Raw genomic sequence first — 17,721 nt, forward strand, 5'->3', positions numbered from 1 at the left:
ACTCTTTGCCTATTCACAGATCACCTCCTTGGTCAGAAGAGCAGCCTTAACCCAAAACGACAACCACTTCAACTATGAAAAAGCACACAATTTTAAGGTAAGCACAACTGGCTTTTCTTTTTCACTAACTAATTTCTGTTGAGGTGCCTTGCATTTTATTTTTTGCTGTGATGGGGGTTTTATGCATCCATCTATACTAGCTCTGAGAAAAGAGTTGAAAAAAGCATTTTTCTTTCTACTTTTAAGTTCTTTTGACTGTATTCTTAACACGCTTCTACATAGGCACTTAATCCAAATAACGGTTTTGCTACTCACTACTTGGCTGGCTTTCTGGTTCTTTTTTCCCATGTTCAGTTTTCTTCATATTGTCTTTATCTTGAAGTGTATCCAATTTTAAATGAGAAAAAGGTCCCTTTTCAAAATCCAGCTATTATCAGAAGCCAATAGGGTTTTACCAGCAAACATTTTGAACCAGTTCTGTTTTCAGAAGAAACTGAGGGAACTGGGGTGCTCCCTAACAATAAAGCAGAGCCCAGTGGTATTGTCTCCTCGCTTTTGTTCCACCACCATATGCTAAGGAAATCCTCTCAGAGTCCCACTGAGCTATAGGATCTGAGCTCCTGTTTGCACGGCAGACTAAACCAAATAGCACAGACATTTAAATGCATCATCATTCTGCTGTCTTACACATACAAAATCAGATTCTTAGGGTTTCCCCCCCTTCAAATGCTGTGTCTCGTGTGGTGCAGCAGGGAAGTGACTCAGCTTGGAAAACGGACCTTCCAGGCAGCTTGCACTAAAATGTTTTGCCAAGAGGACTCTGCTGGTTTCAGAGTATGCCAGTTACCATAGCTAATGCTGTCAAATTGCGGTTTGATGCTTATCAGGATGGATACAGAGAGGATAGGAGGCAATAACAAGACAAGAAAGGAATGCATCTCAGCTTTGAAACTTCAGTTTGCTTAATGCTCCTTGAGGATGCTGATCTGGGTCACTGCCAGAATAGTTCAACTCATTAGCAGAAAGAGGATTTTCTGATATTCATCTCAGGACTGTCAAAAAAGGAGAAGCACTGGTTAAAATTACTTCCCTGATTTCCTGATTTAGCACAAAAATTTCACTTCTTATCTTTCTACATACTCAGCCGTGCAGACATTGCTGTCCTCTGCAATGCTTCTGCTCTAGTTGATGTCAGTAATTTAGTATTAGTATTAGTACTTATTAGTATTAGTATTAGTGAGTGAAGCAAATAATAGCATGCTTTTTCTCATTCCCTCTCCTTGGCCCACTCTACAGAAAAGTCAACGTTTATCTCACTGATCATCCCTAAAGGAAATAGTGGAAATACTATGTGTTTTCTTGCTTTATTAAACTAGCTTTCATTCTTTCTGAGTTTTACCCTCATTATAATTTTTATATCAAAACTATTTTAGTTTAACTAGAAAATATTTTCTCATGGCTGAGACTTTTTTCCACTTTGACCCATGCATTCTTTCCTTTTCAAAATTCCCCTTGTTTGGCTTTGATTTATAACTGGACATGTGCCCAGTTAACTTTGGGTTTGCACAATCTAGCTGTTGTACAGTCTCTGTTCCTTTCTATTTCAATCGAGTCATAGTTTAACTGAAAAATCACATCATTATTATATATATAATATATATATTCAAAGGGCTGACAGTAGAAAATTATCCTTTTATCCTAGTAAAGGCAATGAAAAAAAATGTCCAGAGAAGACAGTCGAAAGTGTTACATTTACTTAATGAATAAATATCTTCACTATGCAAATACAGTTAGTCCTCTAAAGGAGCATAGTAGAACATGTCTAGTTGTTGAACAAAAAAAAAAATAGATAGAATGATTAGAGTAGAATATTTATATTTAAAAGACATCCAAAAACCAGTTTCTTTAATATATTACATATTCACTACATAAATGGGCTAAGAAATTATTCAGAAGAGAAAGAATGGCTTTCTGGGTCTTGGGGCAAAATTCTTAATGGCTTTGACAGCACTCAGGCTTTGATGATATGGGCTTTATCTGAAGGAGGATGCTATTTGCAGACATTTAAAGAGTTGAGCTCCCCATTTTTAGGTGAATACTGACGTGTATTGTATCATTCATCTCAGTTCTTAGGAACAAAGGTTATGTGTCACAGTGTTGTTCCTCATAATCTTGTTATAGGCAATTCTTCATGAACAAACAGGCACTCTTTAGTTCTTGACCTTTAGCCATGAAGAGCCTTAAAAATGAAGGGCAGATTTTTAGCTAAGCTGATGAGATTTTTGTAGATCTTTACTGGAAGATCTTACCTACTGGAAGAGAAAAGGAACAAAAGGAAGAAGTAGACTCAAGGCACAAATTCAGAGCAAGGACAGCTCTCCCTCCACCATTTCCAAGCTAATACAAAAACTAAAAAGGAGCACTGGACTCTGGAGCATGTGGGCACCAGGTTATGCTTTTCTGAGCATCCATGCTTTCTCATTCAGCCTCTCTCCCAAATTCCAAGGCACTTAAGGCAACTGAACAAAACAAGATTTAGTATCCAGACCGATTTGTTGTGCTGGGTTCATCCTGAGCACACAATGCAGTCACATGGATGGAGGTTTGGAGCTGGCGTCTGTCTGGCGGGACAACTTTGCATAAGCCAGTGTAGACATACCATAATTCAGCAAAGAGAATAAATCTCTGAAACCCTGTTTAGAAAAACACAGAGGTATTTCTGTAACTATGTGGGCGTCAGCCTAGCTGGATCGCAAAGTCCTCTTGCATCTCTTTACAATCAGGATCCAGGAGGCTCTTTGGGATGTGCTTTACCTGCCAACTTCAGTGGTGTTCCAGCTGGTGGAGAGGTCAGCCTCATGCCTGAGGGCAGCAGCTTGGAGTTTGGGGATGCTCCATGAATTTTGTTTGAGGCTGGGAATTCATGAGAGGGCCTCTGTGCTGCTTTAAGTGAGTTAATACAGCTGAATAATGTGCATTTACCACAATATTGTGCCTGTTTGCCACTAGAGTATGGGAATACCTATTTGCAGGTAGGCTAGTGGAGTAGAGGGAGATGATTTGGGACATGTCTGAAGATCTGCTGGGAGAAAGGAGGCTCTGGGATAAATTTCCCCTTGTATTAATCATTGCAGATAAACACTGATTCTTGGAGAGAAAAGGGTTTGGGGGAAGTGTTTTTTACAGACATCATGAAGACTATGTATATATATTTAAAGAAAAATAACAGCAGAGTCAGCTTTTCTTCCCTGCAAATGGCTCAGGTTCAACAGGAGTACACAGGACAGTTGAAATGTGTAAATGTATTGAAGCAAAAGTCTGAAAAAACTTTGGAGGCAAATAGAAAAATCTGCAAACCAAGTCACATAAGCAACAAAATTCTCTCAGCACTGTATACTTCCAGTAAAAAACGTGCTTCATTTCTAGGGAAATTTTCAGTTTGTTTCTGCAATGTTGCTTAAATGATTATTTTGTTTTGCCAGTGTATTGGCACTCCTTAGCTCTGGTCTCAGCTTCTGCCTCTGTGAGGGTGGCTCAAACACAGAATAAAATGGAATGAGAGAGCAACCTGGGTGGGGGGGAGGGACAGAATTTTCTGCCCTTTGGAAGGAAGGGCACAAGAGGGCTGAAGGCAGTAAGAAGCATACAGTGTAGTAATAAGTGAGATTGTTCTGCAGAGAAGAGAGGATGAATGTAAGAAACAACTTCTCCATGAAAGAGCTGGAAAGGAAATAAGAGTGAAGAAGTTAGGAGTTAGACATTGTGGAAAGAAGATGAAAGACTGAACAGGGAAAGTACAGTGTACAATCTGAAACGTCATGGTTTTTAATTACGTGAGGAAATACTTTGCTGTAAAATCTATTTTAAAGTTGTACTTATGTGTCAGCTGTAGCCCAAGCAGCCTGAGCTCGTGCTCGTGTGATACACAGAGAGGTGTCTTGAGACTGCAGAATGAGGAAGGGTCCAGTAATAAATAGATCTTGATCAGATCTTGATCGTATTTACAGAAAAACCAAGCCCAGTACATTTGTAATGATGGAGGGGGCAAAACTTAAAAACCCATTTGAAACTCAAGAGCTGCTGTTACCTCTCCTTAAAATGGAGATGAGGCCAATCCTGCAGGAAAAATTCCCATTTACAATTCAAAAGAGCTGTGTGCAAGCTTCAGGATGCTTTCAAGTGTTGTGTTCATAAGAAGAGACTCCCTTTAATATTTCTTTAAAGTTAATGGCAAGCTATAAGAGACTTAGTTCAAAACTGCATTTTAAGAGATTGTTTTGGCCCTTCATCCAGAAACTTCTGAAGGTCTCCCTTTTTCAGTTAGAGATAGTGAGTATTTCTCTGTTTTAACCTAACTAGAAACCACCAAGTCTCACTTTTCACGGGGCATTTCAGCAGGGAATTTGCCATTTGAGCTAAAATGCAGATCCAGGGAAAACTGAAGTGAAAGAGAGCTAAACCTTTGGGGACCATCAAGCTGAAGGGAGTGAGGAAACTGCACTAAAATCCATACCTGAAATTCATGCTACATACCCTGCAAAATAAAATAAGATTGAGAAAGAAGTATGTGTCTGTATCAGTTTATCTCAGACTGTATTGCAAAGTGCCATTTCTCATTTTTTAGAGAGGTAAAATACCATTAAAAAAATAAATATGACCAGTCAAATGTTCCAGTTTAAATCTTTTACTACCAAAAGGGAGGAAGAATTACTATTGCTTTAAGCTTATTCATGCAACTGTTGACTGTGAGTAGTCAGTCAGGAGTAATTTGTAGTCAAGCTCACATTTTTATCACTTAAAGCAGAGAGATCTGTATTGAAATTACAATACTTCACCTTCCCAGGGAAGGAACTCAGGAGTACAGGCTTGTTTAGGTGTTATCATGCAAACAGAGCAAAACCCAATGTTTTTAAGATAAGCCAAATACTTGTCTTAAAACTTCACAAAATTTATCTGAAAGGGGAATGTCGATTTTTTTTATCCTGTGAAAAGTACAGAGCAGCTTTTCCCATCCCAGGAAGTAGAAATGGCCTTTCAGCCATCCACCCGATGGGTAAACAAGAGCAGAAAGAAAGAAAAGGAAGCATTAGCAACCAAAGTGTGCATGATTTATGTTTTGTTAAGCTCAATTAACTCGCTGGCCAGAACTAGCTCATACCAAGTCCATTCACACAGGCATAGACCTCACTATTTACTCTCCTTTTCAATGAAAATTAAATCCTTACTTTAACAGAACATACATCTTAAATAAAAAGGTCTTCCATCATAGCCTTGGAAAAGATGTGGAGGAGGCAGCAGCAGTGTGCAAAACCTGGCTGGGGAGCTGCTGGCTCTGTCAGCACACAGGTCATTTCATTCCTCCTGATGAAGTCTGATCTACTGAAAAAAGTCCTCCTGACATATCTTCCCTATGTGAGTCCAGTTTACTTAACAGAGCAGGGAACTGTGTCATTTTCTTTTCTCAATAATGAATTCCAGTGTGCAAAATCAGATCATTACCCAACCGCTACCTGGAGCGGCTACACAAATCATTCATCCTTGATAGAAATTCATGGCAATCACCTCGAGTTTTGTTCAGTGTCGTTGCAAAGAAATGCACATTTAATACCGTCGGCATTTCAGAATTCAGACCTGAGTGGTCCTCTTACAACATGGGTCTTGCACCAGGTCTGTGGTCACACACAGCAATAGGGAACCCAAACGTGGTGCACTGGAAGGGACTTTCTGACACCGCGTTTCCCATTCTCCCAGGTGATCTGTTGAAGAGCATTTGAATCTCAAAAACATTCCTGTTTTGTTCGAACTCATCAAATAAAAGCACTGATAACGGTTCCTCAGATTATAAGTATTACTTTTTTTTTTTTCCTCCTGGTTTCCTCTCCTTCACTAAAGCTAAAATGTCAGCTAGCAAAAATGACTTGTTTTCAGTGTCATACACAGCCCAGTTCTCTGTTATGTTAAGCCTGTTGAAAGATAAACTTCAAGATCAAAGCAAATTTCTGTTCCCATGGTTTATTTCATCTAGACTTTGAAAAGATGTGGGCACTGTGTGATAATGATTTACTCCTACTGAGTCTTCTGTTGTTTATCCATTGCAGTTGTTCCATCTGTCAGACCATCTGCCTCCCAGTGACCCCATTTCTTCTTCCCCCCCCCCATTTGTATTACAGGTCCATACGTTTCGAGGTCCACACTGGTGTGAATACTGCGCCAATTTCATGTGGGGTCTCATCGCTCAAGGAGTGAGGTGTTCAGGTAGCCCTTCAGAATTTTCTGTCATTCTCTTGAAATGCTCAGACATCACCCCCAGCCTGCACTCCTGGCAGGAGAGGGGATAGGAATTACTTTACAAAAACAAGCCAAAAAATGCTCCTGCCTAAGTTAGAACTTTGCCATTTTCCCCATCAGCTGATTCAGAAATGAAGCCATCAGCCCTTGGTCACTGAGGGTGACATCCTTTTGGTGGTAGCTTAGTTGTGCATCTGCCTTGGTGTATACACTAGGAATTTATCTTTTATCCCTGAGTAATTTTATGTCTTAAGAACAAGCCCTGTAAATGGCATAGCCAGCCAGCAACTCGGCTTCATAACTCACCTTTTTACCACAAACTGGTCAGAAGGGCCCTTGTCTGAAAATAGACTCTCACCTGTTTCCTATAAAAATACCATGTATTGCTGCAAGCCTGAAGTATCCCACCTCAAGAGAAAGCAAAAAATATGACCTTTGTTTTCCTAGACATATTAGTTTTCTGGTGCCTCCATAACTGCGTTAGTATTTTAAAATATTAATATTGATAGTGCTTTAATTGTTTTATAATTGTTCTTTTGTGAAAAGTAGCAATCTTGGAAAACTGTGATAATTATCATGAGCTTTTGGATCCAGCAAGTGAAATAGTATTTTGTTCCTTGTAAATGCAGTTTCATAACTTCCTTCTACAGACCTTCAATCCCTTTTATGTCTCTCCTGAATATATTTACCTGAATATGTTTTACCTTTCGCTGCCCTGACCTCCAGGCAGTCCTGGTCTTATACTGGCACTGGACACATCTGCCCCTGACATCTGCCTTTCATAGGCAGAGGAGGGGGTTGTTACCTAAAATTTAGACCACAGTTAAAATGATCAAAATATATTTCACAAATCAGTTTCAATAAACTGATGCGTAAATGCATGTGTGCAAAACTGGCTTCACTAATACACAGCACTCTATTTGTTCACAAACATAAAATATTATAATTCTGAAAACATTTATTTAGGATGAAACATACATAATCTCCCTAAATTACCATTTAATTCTAATGTACAGATGCATTTGGATTTAACTTCACCAACTCACAGAACAGCACTGAAAACAAATCAGAGGGGTTCCAAACATTTGTCTAGATTTTGCAAAAGAGTAATGTATTATGTAGTAATAACAGTATGGGCAAACACAAAAACCCACCCAAACCCATTAAATGTGTAGGTGTGCTTGTAATGATTATATGATTTTGCTTGATTAATATTTTATAGAGAATAATACTGAAATGTACTGCAAGTAATATAGTCATGTTTACATTTCTTAGAACTTGGACAGTCAGTCAACATGCAGAAACAGTAAATAACTTACCAGTAATGATATTACATGTGGTGAGTTATCCCAAAGGGCACCATCAGTGATGGGTGCAATTAGGAAGTCATAAAAACAAGAATCAGATTTCTGTGAGATAAAGTAACTCACTGTGGTGGTGTTTGCTTTACTGAGGCTTATAAATTCATCTGGCTGAATATTTGAATCTATCAGAAAAACTCTATTTGTGGAGATCAAGAAGTGATGTTTAAGTTAAAAAAAACCCTAACCCATGGTACCAAGTGTAGGATTTTACTATGGATTAGGACACCAAGAACAATTTGTAAAATTAATCACTTTTATACATCATGCCTTTCAGAGCATTTTATATGCCTAAACTGACCTACAGACTAAACACAGGGGACACTTTAGTCACCAGTGAAATGACAAGGCAGGGATGGGAAGGCTACTGATACAGCAGAGTGAGCCAAAACGCAACACTGCAAGAATATGGGAGGGGAAAGGAGCCGTGCTAGCTCAAAGCATTGTCCCAGTTTGAGTGCCCAGGTGAATCTTAAGTCCCGTGCCCATTAGCAGGGCTAAGCCACAAGCTGGCCAGCTGAGGATAGTCATTACTGTGCTAATTCTATAGAAGGCTAAGCTCAAATACCCAGGAGTTAAGTCCCACCTGTTCAAATGCAACACCTGGAGCTACTTGGCCAGTGATGAACTGACTTAGACTGTGCCAGCAGCCACCTTCAGCTCCACAGGGTGTGAGACACCCAGAGCCTTTATAGCTTTTAACAACTGCTGGAGTTCACTTTGTTCACCGTAAGCCTTTTACAGGTTTCCCTGCTCATCTTTCTCATCTCCATTGGATTTATTCTAGCTTTGCTGCTTGATGAGTAAATTATTCCCCTTTCTTGATGTAGATAAATTCACAGACAAAACCTCTCTGCACTACTATAAATTGATTAACCTGGCTACCTTTGGTTACAGACTGCGGGTTGAACGTCCATAAGCAGTGCTCCAAATATGTGCCCAACGACTGCCAGCCAGACCTCAAGAGGATAAAACGAGTCTACTGCTGTGATCTCACCACACTAGTGAAAGCCCATAATACCCAGAGGCCAATGGTTGTGGATTCCTGCATTCGAGAGATCGAAGCAAGAGGTTTGTGCACCTAGGAAAGCAGCAGACACACTTCAATGAAGATGACTTGTAATATGCACTAAGATAGGACAGGGCAGTATGTTCATGCACATTGAAGATAGGATGAAAGAAGGGGTTTTAGTGTAGGTGATCCATAGCTTTGCATTAGCTAGTAAAATTAAACCAGGGCATTTCATAATGCAATTTTCCTCAAGTGCTTTCTGAAAACATGTCAAAACATGTATTATGTTACACTTCTGACAGAGGTGAACTTAAAAGTGAACTTTACGTTCATGTTTATGTGTCTTTTTTCATTATTTTCTTTTAGCATACCTAGGGACACTTCCAATTTGAGAGTAATCAGTTTAAGTCAGATCCCTTATTAATAACCTTTCCGGAAATTATGGGCAAGAGAACACAAGTGACTGGAAGTGACTCAGACAAGTGAGGTTACAGGCCGTGGCGTTTTGTCACAAACTGTGCAGGGTTGTGCATGATGCTCTGCTAATGGCTGATGGACACTGTGGCTCAGGCAGCATGTCACAGCAAAAACTCCAGTTTGTGACACATTTTTAGTACAGACGTGTGCCAAATTGAAGAAATACTGTATCCCATCCAACAAAACACATTTGCTTTGGACAGCAGATGTGTATGTTGTGCTGCCCAATAAGCCAAATTTCCCTGTTAGTCATAGCTTCAGCACAGGAATCTCATAATGTTGATTTCATGGCATCCCAGTAATCTGCATGGCAACACACTGATAATAGCCATAGGGATTTCAAAGCCACGCATGATCTACTGAAATCAACCAAAGATTTACGAGTAAATCCCCTGCTCTACTAGGATTATATCATCAGTGGAGGGACAAATAGAAAGAATAGTTTGGACTAAGACAGAAGAGCTTTACTTCAATGCTGTAGCAGGATGCTACATTGCATTTGAGATTGAATCACCTACTTGTACATTTACTGACTGAGATAAAATCTGTTGCCTGCTCTCTGTTTTCCCAATATATTTCAATTTTTGCTTTAATTGCCATAGGACTATGTGAGATACTGATTATGTGCTCAAGAAAACAAAGTTTATGGGATTTTATAAATTGGTTAGCACTTTGCATGGTCACAATAAGGAGATCTGGGATCAAAATAAATTACGTGTGTGTAGCTCTGCTTGGCTAGCTCTGCCTGCTCTGCTGGGCAGCCCCACGTTTTGTGTTGGTGTGGAGCAGTGTGGGGAGAGCTGTGCAACTGAGCAGGTCTCTTGTGGTGATACAGAGCTGTAGAAGGGATGTACTGATGTATCCATTACATCTCTCAGCTGTATATAAGTGAAACTGGCAGCAAAACTGGGAACAAATGTGCGTATGTGGAAAGGCAATCTCTTATTTGCATTGCTATTTATCAGTAAGCAAATGGTAAAAGGAAAGGAGAGCTCTAAAGCTTTATTAATTATAGCCAAATCCAGGAAAATCTCCCACATAACATGAATAAATCATGATAAGATCACATGCCCACCATTAGCAAATTGCAATATTTTCCTCTAACATAATCAACTGTGTACCTAACAAAATCAGAATGTATGAATTCTAGAATTCTTTAATCCTTAAAAAAAAAAAATTAATAATTATCTTGGTCATTTCTGAAGTGCTCCAGAGTTTCACATTACAATTAATACCTTGCTACATGTACTGGATCTGTTGCTCTTTCTTCATCAGTTTTAAGACTGAATTTGTTGACTACTGAAGCAAAGTTAACCAAGAACTTTTTCTTTCAGGCTTAAAGTCTGAGGGCCTCTATAGAGTCTCTGGCTTCACTGAGCACATTGAAGATGTGAAAATGGCCTTTGATAGAGGTACACCATTTTTTAATCTTGCACAGTGTCAATATAAGCTTCCAGTTTTAGAGCTTTTCAGTTCTTGGGTTTAAATGGGTACCATGGTAATGAAACTGGCATATAAGCAGAAATACAGAAAGCAACTTCTGTTTTCTGAGTTCTTAAATTAATCTGTAGTGCTTTTCATGAGAAGAAATCTTATTTCATAGTTGGAGGAGATAATGAAACAGCAAGTAATGGTAGGCAGGAGGCTAAATGCTCAGGGGACTGGATGAATGCTCAACCTAGTGGTGCAGCCTGGGCTCCTGCTACATGGATGAGCTTGGATAGTCCCAGGGAAAAGTTCTTAGTCCTGTCCTTGATAGACTCGGTGCTTTACAATATGATAATCTGTTTATGAGTTTAAGAACCAGGAACTGCAACTGGGAAGTTATTTTGCACGTAGGCTTGCAGAAAGCACCATACCACTGTGCATGATTGCATCTGCACAACAGATGACAGGAACATTGGGGAGATTGTAAGTACAATTAAGAAGTTACATAAATATTCTTCTTTCCCCTGAGTAATGTTTGTCTTCCTACTTACTTTTTTTCAGCATTACCACTGTCATGTTAGGAAATAGAATTAGACACAGCCCTGTGACTGCAAGCCCATGGGGACAAGGCAGGTTCAGATCAAACCAGAAAGTCAGCTGCAGGTCAGGGTGCCAACCAGAAGGGTACACATCCAGGCACAGGCATGGCCATGACCCAGCTGGGGACAGCTAGGATGTGGCTCAGGTAGGGACTAGGACCTTGGGAGCCCATGGGCAGGAGTTGTGGGGGCTCCTGAGGAGGCTGGGCAGGATCAGAAAAGCCTATGGGTGGCACATCTGACACTTACTGGGCCTGAATACTTTCTTGTTTGTCACAGAGACATCACTGGCAAAGTCCAGCTAGGAATTGCCAGAGTGACTGGTTTTATGTTATGCTGAAATATCCTTTAAAAAATAAAACAGGTTTTATACTGTGCTGGATGCTTCAGTTGTGAATATATACATATACACACATAGGTCAGCCATGATCTGGGTGGAAGAGATGTACAGTGTTGTGACTGCTGTCATAGGAAGAGACATGTTGCCCATGTACCACATGTAGCAGTGGTACTGAGAGAGTCACAGTCCCCATAGGTCCCACTCTGCTCCTTGCAGGTAAATCTGGCCTGGCAAAACACTTTTCTTCTGTGTGTTAATTTTCCTCTAAGTGTGCCAGCCTGAATGAAACCCAGAAGGAGAACCACAGGTTAAAGAGGGAGGAGGCTGAAGAAAGCAGATGGAAATTTCTATCTGAGCATGACTTGCACACTGCTGCAGCTGAAGTTCCTTTGAAAATGCCTTGAACTATTTGAGCCAGCTCAGGTTTACAGTTTATCTTTTCTTATTGCCTATACCCATAGCATAGTCTGGTGCCAATATGCACTTGAATTAGACCCACAGCAAGAAAGTGTGATTTACTGGCAAAGAAGGCAGCACCTAGAAACAGGAAGATGCCTAACAGTACTGGATTTCCATAGGGAAAAAAAAAAAACAAACCAACAAACATGGATAAACCTTTGTGTAAGAAAGCAAAGACTGAGTTTTCATACACAGGCTGTAGGTAGAACCATTGGGCATAAAGTTATAAAAAGCCTTGTCTTCATTTTTGTTTAACCATCTCAGGAGGGAAAAGGGTTAAGAAAGGAAACAGTGTTGCCATAAATAATGCTAAAAGTGTTGGAACAGCAAGCAAAATATTTTTATGAGAACTACATGGCTAGAATATTACTTAGACCAGAGGTTAAGAACTTCACTATCCAGTTTTGAAAATGTTTTCTCCCTGAACTGAGGTGGAAAAGCAGAAGGGCTTGGGTTTTTCATTTTTTTGCACAGATTTATAGAAAACCAAAATAGATTTTTCGTTCTGACTTGTGGGCTGTGCAGCTAGAAGTTACCAGCCGGCAGAAGGATGAATTGGCAAGACATTTCCAGCCTGATAGCTCAGGGCTTGCTTCCCTGTGAGATCCAAGTTTAGAGAGGTAGGGACCCCACCGTTCCTTCTGCATCCCAGCCCCACAGGTGGGAATGTTGCTTTTCTGATGCCCAGTTTCCCCTGCTTATCCCTAGAAGCCAGGACATCAGGGAATGGACTATCCCAAGAATGTAGAAAATCCCAGATCTTTGTCCCAGGTAACAGAGAAAGGAGATGAGAGACAGGTGACAGGTCTTGCCTTCAGCAGTTCCTGGAAGGTTTTTGTTCAAATTTCATTATCTGCTCAGAAATTGAAGTTTGTGGAAGGTTTACAGAACTGTTGTTTTCACTTTCACCTCAGGAAATTAATATATTTTTCACAAAGGTAAAGAAGTAAATTAATAACTAAAAAACTAGGAAAATTTGGTTCTGAAATATAACACAGAAATTTCCTGGTCAGTTCTGGTTAAAAGATAGGTGCTGCAGCAGAAACAGCTATATTTGTGGCAATGTCACTATCTCTGGAGCACACTGCATAGCAGAAGGTAGATGTTTTCAAAAGAGCTTGAGACAGTTTCCTGTCAAAGGTGAAGCTGAGAGCAGGGGTGTAGAACTCTTTAACATAATGGAAAGTCCTAGTACAACACAAGAAGATGCACACATCTTTAGTTTGACAATTTAAAGACCATTTTTTCACCATTTGAAAATGAGTCTCTGAAATAACCTTATAATAAGAGCTGGGATAAAAAAAACTTAACTAGCTTTAGAATGGAAGTTAAGGGTTTTACAAGAAGGCTTATATGGCAGGGTGCCTGCAGCAGCAGAGCGCTGCTCTCTGGCATTTCAGAGCTCCTTTCTTGCCCATTGTTTCCGAGTCGGTCCCCAGGCATCTGGCTGGAATGCCAGTATGGTTTTAGAACTCTGGAAATAACAGCTTTTAATAAACGGGCTTGAAAATAGACAATGAGTCCTCCCATTTAGTGTGCTGGACCCATCCTTCAAATAATGCCATCGAGCTTTGTGGTTCCCCAGGCTCTTTGTCACGCCAGAGGAGCCAGAGGACAGTATGATGCAGGGATGAGGTGCAGGGGCTGACTCTCCTGATCTCATGTGCAGATGAAGGGACACAAAGAAGAGAAGGAAACCTTCCCTCTGACTAATTCTGCCTTGCCAAAGGGACACACAGTTGTTACTTCCAAAGAATTACAGCCAGGAGAAGAAAGACAAGGAAGGTTTGAAAGTTAATAGCTCAGGTAGAGAGTGGCATCCCACATCCTGCTAATTGGGCCCAATGAAGCTGGGGTAGTTGGTTTTAAAACAGGGAGAAGTTGGTCGTCATCCGATTTAAGCAAAGCACACAAAGCAGTGTAAATACCCCTACTGTAAATTATCATTAGGCTCTCTGAGCCACTGACAATGTTCCATTTTAGTGATTTTTTTTTTTGATTTTTTTTTTGTAACGACAAGGAGTGGAATAATGTGGATTCATTTAATCTGGTGAATGTTGGTGCTGAAAAGCGACAGTTGCTCCCTGTCAGTATTGTTGAGCTGTGGCGTTGTGGCATCCAGAAAACCCCCATTGTGTGCTTTATCCACAGAGCTGCCATTGTCACCAGTGCATTCTGTCCCCCCACTTGTTTGCATGGCTGGCTGGTACAATACACTCGCTTAAAATATTATGCTGTTAAATATTACATGAGGACTTAGAGGCATCCTAACTCATACTCATACTCTTTTGTGCATGTAGCTGAAAACCTGTCAAATGCCAAATCCAAGAAAAACCAGAGAAGCACATTAGCATCACAAAGGTGGTTCAATAAAAACAAAGCATGAGAGAGGAAGGAACCTAAGTATAACTGTAATTGAGTATTCAGAAAGCATTGCTGAGGCTTTAAGAATGTGCTACTTATTCCATTTCATTCTCTAATAACCTACTGATATATTTCTATGCCATCCAGAGTCAGCTTAAACCTTCAAGGAACAGAGAAAAGATTGTCTTTGTCTTGAGATATTAGAACTTCAACATAATGCAACAAAATGTGTTGGGAGTCAAAGTCACAAGGAAAGAGAAATTATGGGGTTTGGGTTGGACTGATTAGGTTTGTAAAGCCAAAAAGAAATTGTAATCCAAAATTAAAAAAATTGTTGTCTTACATATGGCCACTGCAGTGATACTGAAAATACTAATTATAATCTGAGGAAAGTTACTGTACTGAAGAGTTAAAAAAAATATTGTGCTAGTGCAGAAGGTGCCATATAAAATAGATGCAGTTCATTCAGTGCATCTAGAAGGCGGATCCTGCAATGTATCCCCTGTGAAATATGTCATGAGTTTACCATCAGGGAAAGAACTTTTCTTTCTTGGTGCTTTGATTTTTAAGTATATTTAAATAAAAATATAAATCCAGGAATTTGATGAGGATAAGAAATAACTGCAGCCTGCCACAGATTTTCAATGGCCAGTTTCTTGCTGAAACTGAAAGGAGGGGAAGAAAGGGAAAAAAAAAAAGAGATAATACAAAATCTTCCAAAGGAAAATAGAAAGCCACCTTTCTTCACATATCCACTGCAGAAATGTGTAGGTATATTATAACAGATGATTTGTTATGCTCACTTTAAAGTAATCTTCACCATATTTCCATTGTATGTACATTTGTCTATGAAGTGAGGAGAAAACTCTCTGACTCAGGAATTAATGCATTTTCCTACAGTAAGCAAGTATGTAAATAAGAGGTATCTTTGAAGTACATTGTAGTCTGAAGGACCTCTAGCTGAAGTATCCCTTTAAGGCAGCTTGCTGGGCTGCTTTGCAAAAGTACTAAATAAATAACGCTTCCATTTAGTGTACTGGTGACCTGGATAATAGATGCAACATTCTGCTTTGCTGTATCTGTCCTGATGCAGCTCCTTGGAGGTCTCTCTTTTCAGTGGAGCATTTTGAGTGCTCAGTGTCCATCAATTAAATAGAGCTCTCCACACACAGCTTTACAAGACTAATGCTACTGTGCCAGGAACGTGTGGATTAAACAAAAGATTGGGGCAGTGTAAACATCCTCCTAGGGCTTATTGATGCTGTATTAAATTAAATGCTGATGGATGCATTCAGACTGCTCAGCTGCATCAAGAAAGGCTGCTTGTTTTAAACACTTAAGCATATAATCTCCTCTTGATGAGAACATGTAGTGCTATTAGTCTTAATGAGAATTATGTGCAAACATTGGACAGGACGTATCCCTTCAAGATGAATGCCATAGGTTTGTATAAAATGCCACCAATCAATATAAACTCTTTTACTCTGCTGCGAAAGCCTTTATCACCATCTTAGATGCCATGTATCAAGCACAGCCACACATCTGTCTGTATCAGGGCATGTCTAGAAGCACTCGTTACTGTGAGACAAGCATGGTGATGGCTTTACAGTGTGTCAGCACCTCAGTGGTAACAGCCCGAGATTGTGCTTGCACCTCCTGGCACATGTTGTTCAAGCAAGCATAACCTCATGTCACCCCGCTCACCGTATGGTCTTCATCTTCTTCCACCTGGGAGGGAAGAGCTATTATCCTCACTTGAAAGGTGAGGAGTAAGGATTGTGAGTTATAACTGATCTCAGAGAAGCCTGAGGTAAAGCTGGGGATTAAATCCAGACAGCCTCTGCTCTTGCTTGACTAGTATCCTACTCTGTCTTTTTACTGGAATACCACCAAGGACAGGCCCCAGGAAAAGAACACAGCAGAATTTTTTGGTCTAGAGAAAAACATGGATATGAGAGTACTAGGTAGAACAGAACACCTAAATTTGAAAAATAACAGTAATCCAGCCTCACTGTAGTTCTTGTAATTTCTCTCCTTGCTAGCCACACATTGGTCAAGGGGTCACCAACAATGCTTGTAAATGTTAAGCTCAAGTGATTAAAATGCTCCTTAATGGAGTTCTGACCAAATGCTCTATATGTGACAAACAAAATGTATGTCATTTCAGTCCCATAATTTATCTGTTTAGCTTTCCATCCGGAAGTATCCATATTCATTTAATAAATTGCGATCCACATCTCAGAATAAATTGTATAGCTAAATGCCACAGCATGTCTATTTAAATTCAAATCTTTGCTATAAATAAATAAGTCAAATACGAAGACAATAGAGGACATCCAGAAAATAAGGTTAGTTTCTTACCAACTAATCAGTATAAATTACAAGATTTGGATGTTTACTCTGATTTTTCCTTCTGGTCTCACGAAAGTGATCAGAAATTTATGTAATTTCTCTGCAAATCTGTTTACCCAAGTGAAAATGGAAAGAATGGTTCATACTCCTGTGCATAGATCTGCAAATACAAAACACAAGATCAGGACAGGTTATTAACAGCTTATTTTCAGTGAATAAATGGGCCAAATTCAATAAGTATACTATTAACGTGATTTTTTCATCCAACACTAAAACGTTTTATGAGAGATGGGACACTGCAGATTTTGTTGATGTAATCACTAGCCTCTTGAAAAGAGGTAATCAAATAAATTGTTTACTGGAAGATAAAGAAACTACCATTCCTCATTCACATACTGTAAAATGGGTAGCAATATATTCTCATTTAATCCTTTCAAATGCTTTCAAGGTTTTTCTATTGTCATGTTGGTCACAATAAATCTGAATTAGAATCCTAGCCTTGCTTCAGTCAAAATTAGCCTGGTTTCAAAAAGATTTCTTTTTCTTCTTCTAGATGGTGACAAGGCTGATATTTCTGCCACTATTTATCCAGACATAAACATCATTGCAGGAGCACTGAAGCTGTACTTCAGAGACTTACCAATTCCTGTGATCACCTATGACACCTACTCCAAGTTCATAGAGGCAGCAAGTAAGTACTTGCTTAATTTGTAAGTAATTTGTGCTGATCTTTAATTACATTTCCCACCCGTAAAGCTGTCCACCTCAAAGAAAAAGGAAAAGACAGATCAGAAGGAAGGGCATTGTTCTGTTTACTACTTTTCTACCACGTCCTTCTTTCACATGAAGCCTTTTCCTGAATGTTGTTGCAGATGGGACATGATGCAGGTACACCATCCCAGCACTGTGAACAGAATCTTGGGGAGCAGGAAGCTATGGTCACAGTGCTTTGCATTTTTCAAGAAAACTGTGCATCTATAAAGTAGTTCAAGTATGTGTGCCACATAATTTTGTAACATGAAAAAGTAACAGTGAGAAAAA

At 39.7% G+C, this 17,721-nt stretch overlaps 1 protein-coding gene across 1 annotated transcript in view; it reads left to right on the forward strand.

Moving 5' to 3' along the window:
* The window catches only part of CHN2 (chimerin 2), a 166,261-nt gene that overhangs the window by 141,814 nt on the left and 6,726 nt on the right, over positions 1-17,721 (forward strand). Inside the window, exons 7-11 of the mRNA XM_030445029.1 lie at positions 20-97; positions 6,171-6,255; positions 8,547-8,720; positions 10,473-10,550; positions 17,234-17,371. Of these exons, the coding sequence (XP_030300889.1) occupies positions 20-97; positions 6,171-6,255; positions 8,547-8,720; positions 10,473-10,550; positions 17,234-17,371 (553 nt within the window). The remainder of the gene's footprint in view (positions 1-19; positions 98-6,170; positions 6,256-8,546; positions 8,721-10,472; positions 10,551-17,233; positions 17,372-17,721) is intronic.

This window comes from Calypte anna, chromosome 2 (assembly GCF_003957555.1).
Source record: "Calypte anna isolate BGI_N300 chromosome 2, bCalAnn1_v1.p, whole genome shotgun sequence".
Lineage (NCBI taxonomy): Eukaryota > Metazoa > Chordata > Aves > Apodiformes > Trochilidae > Calypte > Calypte anna.